The sequence below is a fragment of the Triticum dicoccoides genome, chromosome 2A (assembly GCF_002162155.2).
Source record: "Triticum dicoccoides isolate Atlit2015 ecotype Zavitan chromosome 2A, WEW_v2.0, whole genome shotgun sequence".
Taxonomy (NCBI): domain Eukaryota; kingdom Viridiplantae; phylum Streptophyta; class Magnoliopsida; order Poales; family Poaceae; genus Triticum; species Triticum dicoccoides.
Window position 1 is genome coordinate 6,918,392 of NC_041382.1, and position 16,529 is coordinate 6,934,920.

Genomic DNA, 16,529 nt, shown 5'->3' on the forward strand with positions numbered 1-16,529 from the left:
CCTTCTTCCTTCGCGTGCATCCATCGCCGTAGACGTTGCTGCCCGCCTGACCCGAGCTCGCTCCGCCCCCGCGCCCTCTGTCCGCTTCGCCCGCGTCCTCCTGCAGTCACCTGCGCCCGTCACCACTGCTGCGCTATTGCCGCCGCTTGTTGCTAGCTGCACCGCGGCCGCTGCTTGCTAATGCTGCTAGCGTTGCAGCTACTGGCGGTCATGGCCATGGCCATGGCCGTGTGCTTTATGTGCGTGTGTGTACAAAGCCTGGATTGATGATGCTAAACAGAGATAGGAGTAGTAGTGGTGGCCATCTAGTTGGACTACTACTGCTAGGACTTGCTCCAGATTTTAGGATTTATTTTCTTCTAGGACTAGGTTTTTATTATTTTTCTGTTGTGATTGTTTTTTGAGCTCTTTCTTTTTCATTTCCTACTATCCTTATCCTAATTATCTTAAATTGTTATGATGTGTGTAACATGATTAGATCTTGGATTTGCTAGTGGACTTTGGGAGTTTCTTAGCCAGCTTGGTGACTCCATATTTTTCACTATTTCAGCAAGTCTTTTGTAAGCATTAAACTTTCAGCACTACATTTCTATCTTATGTGTACATCTGTTTGCTTCCAATTGCTATATATGTATTGTTGTTACTAAAAATGATGAAGCTCCTGTCAATTTCTATACATATATATGTGTATGATGATCCTCCTTTCCTGCAGTAGTATAACTAGGATATAAAGCACATTGAACTAACAATCTTGTATGGTGCCTAAACTATAATGATTCAGGAACATCAGATGACATAGCATGTGGATATTGACATAGGATGAGTAGATTAATAAGTGAACCAAAAGTGATGGACAAACCTCATGCTAGGAATTCTCGAGGGTTGCAGTACATGGAATGCATTTGCAAATGCAGCCAAAACCTGATATATACCAAAAAAATTGTATAGAAATATGCTGAATTTTCTGCTCTGATTGTTGCTCAAAAAAATTTAGCAAAAAAATTGGGTCCTGGGAGACGCCGCTGCTGCTTGAGGCCCTTGAGAGGCCCTTCGTGTCGTGATGATTTTGCAGGTACCCCGACAGGCCCTTGAGTTTGCCGGAATGTCGATTAACTTCCGTTCCGGCAAATTCGGGTACTCTATATGTCCTATTTTCAGCAAAGGTCATGCTGAAATTTTCCATGAATTTTAGCATGACTTTGCTAAAAATCGGACATATGAGGTACTTGCTACTAATGCATGGGCCGAGGTATCTTAGTACTTAATTAAGTAGGATCAACTGCCCCTTTATTCTTGCTGCATTAAACCATAGGTGGCAATAGAGCCAAGTGATTAGGCCAACTTAGAAATTCTCCTCAGCATCGATAAACCCTAGATGATAAACCCAACATAGGTGGCAATAGAGCCAACTGATTAGTGCCAATTGATTAGGCCCAACCTAGGGTGCCTCGGCATCGATAAATCCTAAATGATGAAAACTTAGCATTTAGGGTGCCTCGGCGTCGACAAACCCTAAATGATGAAACCTTGGCTTTTAGGGTGCATCGGTGTCGATGAGAACCTAAATGATATACACTTAGGCTTTTAGGGTGCCTCGGCATCGACAAACCCTAAATGATAAAAGCTTAGCTTTTAGGATGCCTCGGTGTCGACAAACCCTAAATGATGAGACCATGATCTTGTTCCTTGACAATAACCAACTTTTTGACCAAACTTTTTTCCTATTTAGAGCGAAACATGGCCCACAATGATGAGGCCGGTGGTTCGGGCGGCAAGCAATTCTTGGAGCTGTCCCAGGAGTTGGAGGAAGAACCTCACCGCTATAAGGACGCCGCGGAAGACACCGATCCTGACTACACAACCCCTAGTGGCGTCGGGGATGACACCACTAATGATGGCGCCGCGGATGCCACCACTGATGATGGCGGCGCACGCACAGATGGCAGCCAACCGAAGAGGCAAAGGAAGGACCGGCGCCCGAACGTGCTCGGCACCGTCAGGGAGGAATTTACTGAAGTGAACTCCGACGGGCATCCGACGGCGCCCAAACACGTAGTCAAGGGGTACTCGATTTAGCTCGGGTGCATTCTCCGGAGCACCGCCTCGATCAACACCGAGAACCTAAGGCATAAGGACCGAGGGAATTTGCGCAGCCTCCTCTTCACGAAGCTGCACGAACGATACAAGTTCCCCGCTGAGTTCGCAAACACACGCCTCTCGGGTAATAAAGTGAACGGTGCCGCCCTCACGACGATGAGCACGGCCCTGTCTACTTGGAAAAGCACGGTGAAGGCAATGATTGACAAAGGTGATAGTTATGAGAAGATCAAGGCGAAATATCCTTTGATGAGCGAAGATGACTACAAGGAGTTCAAGATCAAGTGCGAGAGCCCCGCAACCTCCGAATCAAGTCGGTGGGGGGAAGAAATGCGGCAGTTGAACATAGGGGTCCACCAACTCGGTCCCGGCGATTACAGAGTGGCGAAGCCTGTATGGGACAAGGAGGACGCGGAGCGTGCCGAGCAAGGCCTACCGCCCCGCTTCGAGAAATACAGTGACAAGCAGACCAGGAACTTTCTCAGGGCCCGGTACAAGGAGGACCCGGTAACAAAGGAGCTTACCACGGATCCAAAGACCAAGGAGCTTGAGCTTGTTCTGGTAAGGAATACACCCCCGCGTAATTAGCTCCATATGGTTGCATTCTAATTAATCCCCAACATTTCTAAATGGTTCACGTTCCTTCCGCAGGACAAAGAAAGCAGTAGCGCGAGGTCGTCTCAGAGCTCCCCTTTCGACACCCCTTTGAATAGGGCATTGAACGTAATTGAAAACAGGGATAAGCTCAATAAGCCGAGTTCAGCTGGTCGTGTGGCCGGCAAAGGCTTGTCCACAAAATGGCCGTCATACTATGGCGCTGGTGGGCGAAAGGAGAAAAAGACCAGTTCGGAAAGCCAGTCGCGCGAGGTTGAAGCACTCAAGGCGCAAGTGATGCAGATTCCGGAGATGGTCCAAGAGCAAGTGCAACAACAACTGGGATCGACGCTTACCGGCATTATGCCTACCTTGATTCATGGGATAACGACGTGGATTGCGGGTGGCCAACAGGGGCCGCCCCCGATTCCCAGCTTCACGGCCAGCAACTCACACAACGCGCAGGCGGCGCCATTGGTGTCTCCGATGGCGGCGGTATTGGTGTCTATGGCGGCGGCGCCATTGGTGTCTCCGGCGGCGGCGGTATTGGTGTCTCCGACGCCGGCATTGGAGCTTAATGCACCCGGGTGTACGTCGGTCGGCACCTCACCAGCAAGCGGCCCCTCCGTCAGTTGCACGCCCGCCGTTGGAGGTGCCTCGACATTAGCCGAGCTCGACGGCATCACGGTAACTAAGCCTCTCGGCCGAGGACTTCATCTCCTTGCCTTTGACTGGGCATCCCTGACGCCCTACATGTTTTCGCAGGGCGCCGCCAACGTTCCTTGCACTCTCCTGCACTTCGTGGGCGGCGAGTTGGTCGATGTCGCCAAGGGGAGAATCGTTCAACCGGGCAACCCTGTGTTCCATGGTAATCCGATGCCACCCACAATGTATAGGGTTGAAGTGGTTCGGGTGCTGCCAGGCTGCGACGAGCTGTTACCTCCGATTCGACCCGCTGGGGCCGACGAAGAAGATGAGATGACCCTCAGCGCCTGCGTAAGCTGGCCCCTGCTTTGGCCGAAGAGCCAGATTCTCTTGGGGGCGGGGGACACCACCCCACAGACAAGACCGCCAGTCGTGCCGGCGCCAAGCCATGGCAAGAACGCCGCAACTCTACCGGACATGCCGGACATCCCTATGGCATAGGATCCGGACGACGACGACAACGACGATGGTACATTTACCAACGTCGATAAGTACTTTGCCGAACATGGGTACGGTGACGAGTTCTGCGGGCCTCCTTCTCAAGAACCCAAACAAGACGACCGCGATCTAGCTGGTACGGCGGAGAAACCCAATTGCAACAGGCGTCGTGTGGCGTTCAGTTCTCAGGAGACGCCTCTAGCTGCCGCCTTCACCGAGCCTCAGATAGCGGAGGTGCCAGATATTATCAGCCCCAACACACTCAAGAAGGTGGTCTGTGAGCAAAACTCGGTCCCATTACAGCAGATCAAGAAGAAGGGCCGGAAATGGCCGACTAAAAAGGCCGCCGGTGCGAGCCAGCCGGCACCGAGTACGATCCGTGCTCAGGATGGGCCACCTTCACCTAAGGATATCTCGAGGAGGGTGCATGTGACGGGTAGGGCGATGCTACTGACAAATATGCTCAATGCTGCAACCGGTGCTATGCAGAGTCTGCACGACAGTGTTCTTTCTTTGGAGAAGCGGCGTCTAAGAGAGAATGATGTGGCATACCCGATTTTCGTGGCCAAGGTGCCAGAGGGCAAGGGCTTTGTGGATGGCGCCATCGGGGGTACGATCGTCATGCGGTTTGATGACATCTTTGCTATGTTCAACCTTCATCCGCTGCACTACACCTTCGTTCGGCTGTTTTCGCTGAGTATGGAGATGCGGATCATTAGAGACAAGACCCCGGACATCGTGATCGTCGACCCCTTCTACATGCGTGCCAAGCTCTTGAGCAGCGCTGGAGACCGCCAAGTCGCGAGTTCACACCTCGAAGACGTCACTCTGGCAAACCCAGATAAGGATAACTTCCTTGTGCCTTACTTTTCCGAGTAAGTCATCTCTTAACCGACCCGTAGCATATGATTTCTTAGATTTCGATCGTTCTTTTTTTTCTAACATTCCGTGTTCTGTGCAGTGACACACATTGCACACTCATCCTCTTAAGCCCAAAATATTCCATGGCCACGTATTTCGACCCGAACCGTAACTCCAAGATAGACTACACAAATATCAAGAAAGTTCTTGATGATGTTCTCCCTGGCTACGCCAAATCTGGAGGCACCTTCATCGGGGCAGTTCGTAAGTATGGCAAGCACGTGTTCGCCCACAATACGACGTTCTGCTGCGTCAAGCAGCCTCCTGGCGGTCAGAAGGATGCCTACTACGCCCTCCATCACATGCGGGTGATCGTAAGGGACCATCATCACCTTCTGCTACCAAATAATCTCAAAGATTGGGCCGCGAGCTTGTCGGCAATCCAGGACGCGGACATCAGACAAGAATTCTTTCGCATCCAGTCGGAGTTTGCGGACATCATCCATCAAGATGTCCTTCATACCTCAGGCAGTTCTTCCTCATATATCAACCGTCCAACATTGAGATAGACGGAATGCTACAAATGCAGGCTGACAACGCCCGCGATTTCATGACCATCACGACAGACGGCGGCTTCATCCACGCTCCTGTCCATGAGTTGAGTCAAAAGTAGTGATGTGTAGTTCTGAAACATTGATTGGCTCATGTTGCAATTAAACTTTAATGAATTGTATGTCTCTTTGGTTTGGACAGTCGTTCAACTTAAATGTAATCGATGCTATTTATTAGTAGGACCATGAATCGTGCTATTAATGTCTTTCTTTTCTCTTCCGATCCTTTTGTTGCATACTTATATAATTCTTATGTATGTATTGTCTGTTGTTTGGCTTGTGCATAGTGATGTCGTCGTATGTCGTGTACAAGGGTAAGGTTTCCGGAGTCTACGACGACTGGGAAGAGTGTCGGAGACAGGTTCACCGTTTCAGCGGTAACAGTTACAAAGGGTACACCACTAGGGCGGAGGCCGAATCTAGATACGCCCGCTATCTAGCGGGAGAGAGGAGGGAGCGTTGGAGAAACCGGATGAAGACCAGTTTGATCGCGATGATGCTCATCATGATGAACGCAGCTCTCTTCTATGTGATGGTAGTTTAGATGATTGATATCGACTTGTAATGTGAAGACAAACTCGATACCCGCGGTCTCGAGACTTGTAATGTTTTATCTTTGTTCGGTCTTTTGAATTCAGATACTAATATGATGAATTGTATTCGGAGACTAATCTTCTATTGTATTCGACGAATCTGCTGTTGTTGTGTGCTACTGTCTATATTCTGTCAAATAATATATTTTGTAACCTGTGCAAAAATCAAAAAAGTAAAAAAAACCAAATATTCATACTAATGGCGCATCACCACAAGGTGCGCCATTAGTATGCCAAAGGATACTAATGGCGCATCAAGACAGAGTGCGCCATTAGTATGCCAAGTATACTAATGGCGCATCTATCCGCAGTGCGCCATTAGTGTGCCAAAGCACATGGTTAAATATGGCCCCTGGGAAGCATACTAATGGCGCATGGTGTTATATACTAATGGCGCACTGGGTGGTGCGCCATTAGTAAAAAATACTAGTGGCGTGATACTAATGGCGCACCAGTGATGCGCCATTAGTAGGCAAAACTGGTGCACCATTAGTAGGCCTTTTTCTAGTAGTGTCTTGAAGGCGTCGTCGTGGCTCTCATTGTCAGTCGTGTTGCTCCAGGGGAAACTCTGATCCTCAGATCGGGCGGTGGCGGCGCTTCGGTGTCGTAACCTTTCTGAAGGCGCCGTCTTGGAGACCACGGTTCGTCGTACACGGCTTCATCTCTTTGCGGTGGCATGTTCACGGGGGAGTCCCCGATTACTCTTGTAGTGATAAGGGTGGTGTTGCTGTGCTCAGCGCCTATGTATCCTATCTTGGGTGTGTGCATGTGTTGTGATGGCGTGCGTTTGTACCGGTTTATTATGGATCGTTGCTTTATATATAAAGCGGGGCAAAAGCCTTTTTTGTAATTGATTTGCCTGCCAATCTGCGTGTCATACGTGGACTCGTCCACTTTTGGATCAAACAAAACTCGCTTGTACGCAGCTCACACACATCAATCTCCAGCGAACCAGCGACAGTGCCCCCTGGCCCTTCCCTGCGCTTCTGCCTACCGCTAGTCAAACAGGATGGGCCTCCTCCGTGCGCCCTCAGATGGGCCTCCTGCCATGGGCCACTAGACGCCGTGGACCACAGCACTTACGCGCGCCGCCGCCTGACGCTCACGTCAACCGCCACACGTCTCTGCAGCTCCAACGCACATGCCTTCCGCTGTCCGACGCCAGCTGCAACTCGCGGATTCCGCTGTTCTCGTCGTTGATTGCATCTGCGGATGAACTCGCCTAAACATCCGATCAGTTTTCCTACTGATCTGTCATCGCTTCACCCACACCGATGCCTTCAATCATAACCTACCACTTGTTAGAATAAATCCGAGGTATACCGTCGATCATTTAAGGATCAAGCAATCACACAAACATGACACAGAGATTTGTTAAGGAGGTTCATCGATATGGCTACATCCCCGGGGCCTGACTGTGGGCGCTCCTCCCATGATACCGCTACAATACCGTACCCGGTCGCCCTGGACGCCGACACATGCCGCCGGCTTCCCCGTGTTTCGGTGCTATTATGTTGGCATAGGTTACATCGTGTGTCTACCCTCACTATATATGAGAGGCCTAGATTACAAGTGTAGTACAAGTCCAACTGTAACCTACCTTGTACACTATATTCGACACAACTCCAACATCCTCATTCCCAGAGTAAACCTAGTTAAGTTCCGCAATCATCACCTCATGTTCTGCTTTCATTATTTTGTATCTGTTTGAACAAATGCGTAATTTCTACGTACCATAAGTCATCTTGGAATGGACGGAGTTGTTCGTGACTACATGATATTATCTATGTTTGTTTGTTACTCCCACCTATATAAGTCTTACTCTGTTGCATCTATCTCCAGTCTCGGCAATTTTACTAATTGTTAACTACCAAGTTTCTTCCGAGCATACCAGTCCATTTCAAAGCACCACAAATCGAGTGTATTGCATTTGCTCAAATATTTATCAAGTAGGTATATATACATTGTATATATTTATTTCCTGAATAACGATGATTTATTAGAAATTGAGATGATTTTCCTTTTGAAAATTGTTGTTTCCATTTCCACTTTATCTAACTAATTGTAGGTTTTATGCATCGGTTTTTAGGTTTGGGTAAATTATTTTTCACATGCACAACCTGCCATAAATGAATTGATGGTGCGCTCCTCTTGCTTGTTGCTAGGTATGTCTAATTCTGGAGTTAACAAATCAGCTTGATGTGATGATAATGTATGTTTGCTTTTCTTGTGTTCAGGAAAGTGGCTTGGCAACCGCCAAACTCGTACCCCGAGTTTTTAGATTATCAGTTGACTGATCTTAATGTGAGTGCTATCTTAGTTATTAATGTTCTTTCCTGATGTACATGAATGACACTTTCTGGTTTGGCAATGAATAATGTGTTGGTCTCTTGATAAGAGGTGTATGAATGTGGTTTAAAAAATACCAAAAAATGTTTGATTAGTGCTATTGTTTGCAGCTATCGGTAAAGTTGTGATATATCTTTAACCATTGTCGCTTGTCTACACTGTCAGCGCGTTAACAACTACGGAAGCTTGATTAGTGCGCTCAATAATGCCTCAAGAGGAGCCACCAGGTGGCGCTCCAACAACTAGTATATAAGTAAGACTATCCCAAACCCCTAATATGATAGGGCAGCCTCACGGATTAACACCTTATTAAGCTGCTGCTTCTTCGACTCTGAAGGCAGTATTGTCAATGGCGTCCTTTGCAAAGATCGGCATGGAGTGCCTACAAGATCCCCTGATCTGGCTATTTCTTGCAATCGCGTCCGTGGCCTTGGTCATCCAGCCAGTGCCAAGACGGCGGCCGCTCCCTCCAGCTCCAGGCCCGAAGCCGCTGCCGGTCATCGGCAACATGATGATGGCGGACCAGTTGACTCACCGTGGCCTGGCGGCGCTGGCAAAGCAGTACGGCGGGTTGCTGCACCTCCGCATGGGCTGGCTCCGGATCTTCGTGGTGTCGACCCCTGAGTACGCGCGCGAGGTGCTCCACGCGCAGGACAACGATGACTTCTGGGACCGCCCTGCCTCCATGGCCATCCTCTACCTCACCTACGGCTGCTCCGACATGGCGTTCGCGCACGACGCGCGCTACTGGCGGCAGATGCGCAAGCTGTGCGTCACGAAGCTCTTCAGCCGCCGGCGCGCCGAGACCTGGCTGGCCGTGCACGACGGGTATGGGGAGCTCGTCCGGGACATCGGCAGGTCCAGCGGGGAGGCCGTGAACCTCGGCGAGGTCATCTTCAAGCACACCGTGAGGGTCATCTGCCGGGCCGCCTTCAGCGTCCGCGACGTCCAAGGACTGGAGGAGCTCATCCCCATGTTGAGGGAGTTCTCCAGGCTCTTGGAAGCGTTCCACATCGGTGACTTGTTCCCTTGGCTTAGCTGGATGGGCCGGCGGGGCTTCGACAGCCGCCTCGGCGCTGTGCGCGGCGTTCTCGGCAAGTTTGCAGACAAGATCATTGACGATCACATGAGGAGGGGCAAGAATCCCACCGAAGCCGACGCTGACATGGTAGACGACCTACTCGCGTTCCTCGGTGATGCCGGCCAAGCCAGCGCCAAGGACCTGCGCCTCACCCGCGACAACGTCAAGGCCTTGATCATGGTAAGTACGGTAACAGCAGTACTATACGATACGACACACACTTGCCCCAATCTTGCCGTGTGTATATATAGTAGTTGTAAAACTACTTTCTTTTGAATTTACTAATTTTAAGTCAATGAAGTTGCACTTGATTACAAAATGTGTGGATGTTGAACGCAGGACATGTTGTTTGGCGGGCCGGATAATGTCGGCTTCACCATTGAGTGGGCAATGGCAGAGATGATTCATTGCCCTAACATCCTTCTGCAGCTGCATCGGGAGCTCGCAAACATTGTGGGGTTTGAGCGGATGGTCTACGAATCAGATCTTGCCAAGCTCCCCTTCCTTAAGTGTGTCGTCAAGGAGACGCTTCGGATGCATCCGCCGATCCCGGTTATCCTCCGCGGGACCACCAAAGATTGTGTCCTTGGTGGATACTCGGTGCCCAGGGGCTCTCGCGTATTCATCAACACATGGGCAATCAACCGGGACGGTGAGGCATGGAAGGACCCTGACACTTTCCGGCCATCAAGGTTCATGCTCAACGGGGACGCCATCGGGCTAGATCTCAAGGGCGGTTGCTATGAGTTCTTGTCATTTGGTTCTGGAACACGCTCATGCCCGGGGCAAGGGCTCGGCCAGCATGCGGTGGAGTTTGCCATAGCACAGCTCGTGCACGGGTTTAACTGGAAGCTACCCGATGACATGAATCCAATGGAGCTCGACATGAGCGACACGATCGGTTCGACCGTGTCGCGCGCCACACGGCTCTGCGCGGTGCCCACACCCCGCCTCAGATGTCCTTTGTAATACTATATATGACCTGTTGTGCGCATGAAGCAAAACCCAAATGCAGCCTCCAAGTGAGGGCAACCATATGAAACTGTATCTGAAAGCTACTACTGTCACGAGTGGGGGACATGACCTTCCTTCTCTTTTCTATTTTTTTAATGCTCAACTACTTATTACTCAGATCCTCCTGTTTCTCCTCTTTCTCTCCATCCACCCGGTTGTTGGACGTTGTGGGGTCTCACCCATATGTTGCCGGATCCGGCCTTCTCTACCATGGAGGACGGAGGTGATGTGTACTCCGAGAACATGATCTTTGTAATGGTCCGTATGAACATCGTCAATGAATAAAGTGCAGCGATGTTTTTCTAAAAAAAAAACTAGTACCAATGATTGTATCAACGGTCAAGCAGCATGCGGGGGTGTTTGGGCGCCAAGTCCGGATGCTCTTGTGGTACGCCGGAAGGGGTTTTGGTTGGTGAGGGTGGTGCTTCCTTTCTGTGCCTGTTCATACACCTTCTATGTCGGCCGGTGCTCTCCGTGGGGCGCGGTGCTTTAGCTTTCAATATTTGCTGCAGAAGGAAACCAGAGCTAGGCGCGTCCTTTGTAAAGCATTGTACCTTGTAAGGATGTCGCTTTGGTTTCGGATATACATTGTATATATTATTTTTCTGACTACGTTTGCAGAAACTACATGGATTGTGAAGGTAGCATGTATTTTTACATAAGAACAAAGTAACAAATGGCAGCCTACCAAACGCTAACCTACTGCAACATTTTGGCAAAGTTGCCAGCAGCACGATTCCGGGTTGCCACCCTACTCTCACCCATATACATCATTCTAGCAACATCCCAGATATATACATCATCTTGGACTACGAGGACTAACTCCATATTACGTAAGTATCCAAGTCTTAAAGGAGGCCATTTCCACTTAGGGATAATGCTTCTTCCTTGATACCAACATTATCTTTGAATCCTCCGTCTGGTAGTAGATCATGCTCTCCCTCCTCCTTCTCGATGGTGCCAAGGTGGTACCCGTGTATCACACACTTGGTCTTCTCCCACTTGTCAACAGACCTGATGTAGAGCACAAGGATCTTCCTTCGGCCAATCAGTTGGCCAATGGATTTCAGTGAATGGCTATTCCGGTCTTGTTCCACACTATGTTTACGTTATATTCTGTTTGCATCTTGTGGCGCTTCATCGTTCCAATGATGTACGCCATAGATGGATGGAAGAAGAATTGCTTCCACACGTCGTATATTGTCACACATGCTCAAGCGATTATCCGATGCAGTAACTAACCATCATTTTGTTACACTTCAGTGTTCTTTTCAATTTAACAAATCAAAAGATATGACGTATCAAATATCCAAACCAATCTCATGTCTGCACAAGTATACATTCCAACAAATATAGCAAGTACGGTTCGGATAATATTCTTGTAGCTAGCTAAGAACGAAGCAATGTCGATGTGTGTCTCACCTGCAAGGTTCTAGGATGGGTGTAGCATATGACTTCCTTGTCGTCAATGGTGAGTATGAAATGATCAATCAGAGTGCGAGACCTCACATGTTTCAGAAACATAGCTTTGGTTGCACAAATTGCCAGAGGAGTGCCTGGCACAAGAGCTCGTCGTTGTCATGCTGGAGTAGTGGCAGCTGCTTGGGGTGCTGGTTCGGAGGAGGCACGACAACTCCGGGAGCCGGCGATGCTCCATGGCCGAGGCACTCGGGCCATGGCGGGGCAGTGGTGCTGTCACAGTGGACCTTTGCAACAAGGTCCTTGTTGAAAAGCCATGCACACAACACCACTATCACAGTGGACCTTTGCAACAAGGTCCTTGTTGAAAAGCCATGCACACAACAAGCTAGCTGTAGTAAAGGCCCCCAGTTGGCTGGGGCGGTAATTCGGATGGCTGTTTCGGGTGACATTCGATGGTTGCCGAGATGGCTGATCTTATCGGTTTATCACCCAACAGACGCGTAGCATTGCCCCTAATAATTTGTTCAATGTTTTTAAAGTTTGACTTTTCACATAAATTATCGGAAAAGATTTTCATCAGCCGGCCGATTTACAGCGCCTCGTCCGCTGCCTGAGGTGCAAACCAAGCTTCACATGTGGGGCCAATCGCTGTTCCTTCTTATCATATTCGCCAATGATTGAGTGCCATTCATTTTCTTTTTTCTTCGTTCATCTTCTGCAATATGCTTTCTATTGCAAAAACAATCTACAATATGACCTCTGTTGCAAAAACAATGTACAGAAAAAATCTATAGAAGTTTCCCCAACATGATCTTTGTTGCAAAAAATTCTTCAATATAATCTTTCTGGTAAAAACCTCTACAGATGTTTCCGCAACATGATATTGTTGAAAAAAATATTCTGCAACATAAACTCTATTCCAAAAAAATTCTATAGACGTTTCCGCAACATAATCTCAGTTGCAAAAAGTTCTGCAACATAATCTATGTTGCAAAAGTTAGGATGCCCGTCACTGCTTGATGACGCAAATCTAGCGGCTAGCGACCCGGCCGATCTTTTAGAAAAATCAGCCAGCAGACGCGTTGCCCACCCCATAAATTATACGCACTACATTATGAAACGAAGGGAGTATCATGCTTTGTTAAATATTCCTACTCCCTTTGTAACATAAGACATTCTTTGACACTCTCATCATGGACTCTAAAAATGTCTTATAAAAAGTTACAGATGGAGTACCACTGTAAATTAATATAAGACGGTTCTTGACAATAATTTGAACTAAAACCACGCCACTTATTATTGAACGAGGGAGTAGTACCATTAACAATTTACAGAAAAGTTGAAGCGGTGTTCAAGTAGACTACTCCAGTTGTTTTCAACTGTTGGTAAAATCAACAACAATTGCACCAAATTAATCTACTAACAAACCATGCCTCTGACATTGCACAAGGATTGGCTAATAATTGCTATGACCACTGGAGACAGGACAAAGAATATTTCCAGCTCTCTGCTTGAAAGTTAAGATTTTCTGCAAAAAGACAAACATGATATAATCTCCTAGTCGATGCGACTGGTGTTCTAGTGACCGGCTTCATGGCCCACGGAATTTTGAAACAAGCAAAATTCGAACCTTTTGATTTCAAAATAATCTAAAAAAGATGCAAGTTTACAAGGAAATGTATAGTGATGAGTTAATATTACAACCCAAAATCTAAAATACAACCCTGAACTACAAAACTGTCCAATTTACAATCCCGAACTTTCAAAACTGGACAAAAAAACAACCCTCGGTTGGTTTTTGGCTGATTTTGACAGGTTTTGACAAGTCAACCTCCTAGTCAGTGCCAAGTCAATTTTGGGTAATTTTTGGGCTAAAAAATGAAAAAATCTCAAAAATCTACACAACCATTATAATCAATCTAGGAAAATCTCAAAAATTTCCTAGTATAATAATAACTAGAGCAAAAAATCAAATCCGGATCCTTTTTGTTTCATATTTTGGCCAAGAAAAAGTTAACAGAAAAACAATTGAAAAAATTCTCAAAAGTGCACACTACCCTTAGATTCAATATGTGGAAGTTTCAAGAAGTTTTGACCACTGGATAAAAAATAGAAGAAAATTTTAAATTCAGGAGATGGTGACATGGCGTACGACTTGGCACTGACTAGGCTGTTGACTGGTAAAAACCGGTTAAAATCAGTCAAAAACGAACCCATGGTTGTTTTTTGATTGGTTTTGAATGTCGAGTGTTGTATATTAGACGGTTTCGTAGAGGGTTGTGTTTTTTAGACTTCGGAGGTAGTTCGACGTTGTAATATGGGCTTATCTCAAATGTATATGTGTGTAAAAATTTAGGATGAAATACCTTCAAATGTGATCTGTACAAAAATACAAATTCATGGACTTTGAGGATGAATATTATCATCTGCCAAGAAGCCCTAGATTTTTTTTTCTGCATAGCCCTCATTTCAATCTATTTCATTCTGGAAATTTACACACATGTATATTATGCATCCATGTATATCTGTATCTTTTTCAGAATGTTTTGAAACGTAGAAATAAGAATTTTAATGGATTTTGAAAACTACAAATGTAGGCCTCCATGGAGCTCGGCCTCCAAAAGCAAATTCCGACTAGTCGATGCCCTTAGATAGCGGATATGATGCTGACGTGCCAGAATTATTGGTACAAGCCATATGTTGCAATCATTCAAACAATTATTTAACAGGTATGATAATGCAAACAGTAATGTTTTAATGCAAATAGTAATGTTTGTCGAATCTCTCATACCTGATGGGTTACAGCCAGTGTGTCACACCACAAGTACAGTCCTGCCAAGAGTAGTACTCCCTCTGTTTCTAAATATGAGTCGTTTTAGAGATTTCAATGTGGACTATATATGGATATATATAAACGCATTTTAGAGTGTATATTAATTCATTTTGCTCCGTTTGTAGTCTGTATTGGAATCTCTAAAAAGGTTTATATTTAGAAACGGTGGGAGTATGTGTCACACATTGGTTCCCCTTCTATTATAAGATGTGCTGTACGTGTCTGCAAAGAACTATCAACCATATCCTACACCTCTCCCACCTTTACCACACAATCTGCCTCACAATGTCTTCTTCCTCCTTGTGCACGCTGCAAGAAAGCGGTGCCAAAATCAACCAGGAGCTCTACCACAAGTTCACCAACATGGTGTCCTCCTTTCCGTGCTCCCCGGCTCTCACCAGGCACCCGCTCTACCGCCATGACAGTGGCTGGTATGCCCCCCTGGCACCAATGGTCTCCACAATGGTCGCAGACGCATGCTTCTCGGCGCGTCCCTCGGACATCGTCATTGCCACAATGCCGAAGTCCGGCACAACGTGGATAAAAGCAATGCTTTACTCCACGGTGCACAGAAGGGAGCACCCCGCAGACGGCCCCGACCACCCGCTCAACTCACTCGGCCCACATGAGTGCGTCAAGCTCCTGGAGTACCAGCTCTACATACGGAACAGGATCCCGAACCTCGACGGGCTTCCTGACCCTAGGCTCTTCGCTGCGCATGCCCCGTTGGTGTCGCTGCCAAGGTCTGTCCTGACGATGGGCTGCAAAATCGTGTACGTGTGCCGTGACCCCAAGGACGCCTTGATCTCACACTGGAACTTCGTGAACAAGTTCAGGGCCAGGGACGGGTTGGAGGCGCTCTCAGTTGAGACCGCCGCCGATTTTTTCTGTGATGGTGTGACGTTGTTCGGGCCGTACTGGGACCATGTCCTCGGATACTGGCGGGCTCATCAGGCGCACCCTCAGAAGGTTCTCTTCTTCAGGTACGAAGAGATGATTGGGGACCCTGCGGCACACGTGCGGAAGCTGGCGCAATTCGTTGGCCGCCCGTTCTGCATGGAGGAGGAAGAGGCTGGCGCGGTAGAAGCCATCGTAAGGTTGTGCTCGTTTGAGCACATGACTGGGCTCGACGTGGCCAAGCATGGCAAGACAGAGCTCGTTGTCAGCATGGCGGAGAATAGTTGGTTCTTCCGGCGTGGCCAGGTTGGGGACTGGGAGAACTATCTGTCGCGAGAGACGGCAGGTAGGATAGACGCCATTACCGAGGCCAGGTTCAAGGGTTCTGGCCTCCGTGTATAGCCGGTCATGGTGTAATATTGTTACTCAATCATTGTGCGTGCTGTGCTAGATATGTAACCTGGAATAGTTATGCATGTGAATTCAGTGAGGGACTGTATTGTATGTGGCTGTTTCCGTCTGTATTGGTGTTTTTCTATCTCCGTCTGTATTGGTATTTTTCTATCTAAATAAATAGCAGAAACATACTTGATCGTCTACCAGAGCTCCACATGGAAATATCTAGTAAGTGATATATGATATCAGTAGTTCTGTACACACAACTAGGCATGCATGACCAAAACACACACGCCAATCCTTCAAACTTACATCGTCTTGCTCTCGCTATCTATACACCGAGACTGGAACCTCTGAAAACCTGGACTCAATGATGGCGTCTATCCTCTCCGCCATCTCTGCCGATAGATGGGTCTCCCAGTCGCTGATTTCGCCATGCCGCCCGGAACAACCAACTGTTATCTTACTCGTCGAACACGAGTATTGGTTTTGGCTCCCTCCAGCCGCACGCTCTCCCTCCAGCCGCACCGGCCGCGGCGGCCACTCGCCCCAGCCACTGCCATCCCCGGGGCGGCCGCTCCTCACCATGCCCCTCCCTGTCTCTCCCCGGGATCCCGGGTCGCCACCGGCCAGCCTTC

The 16,529-nt window shown here is 48.0% G+C and overlaps 2 protein-coding genes across 2 annotated transcripts; both read left to right on the forward strand.

Annotated features, from left to right (window-relative positions):
* The first annotated feature begins 8,597 nt into the window (after positions 1–8,597).
* LOC119358584 (cytochrome P450 84A1-like) lies at positions 8,598–10,581 on the forward strand. The gene is made up of 2 exons (XM_037625062.1): positions 8,598–9,509; positions 9,669–10,581. Exons 1-2 carry the CDS (start codon positions 8,598–8,600, stop codon positions 10,296–10,298), a joined length of 1,542 nt encoding a protein of 513 aa, XP_037480959.1. The 3' UTR covers positions 10,299–10,581.
* Positions 10,582–14,868: 4,287 nt separating this feature from the next.
* Positions 14,869–15,986, forward strand: LOC119358586 (cytosolic sulfotransferase 5-like). The gene has a single exon (XM_037625063.1). The coding sequence runs from the start codon at positions 14,884–14,886 to the stop codon at positions 15,895–15,897; it is 1,014 nt and encodes a 337-aa protein (XP_037480960.1). The 5' UTR covers positions 14,869–14,883; the 3' UTR covers positions 15,898–15,986.
* Positions 15,987–16,529: the final 543 nt, after the last annotated feature.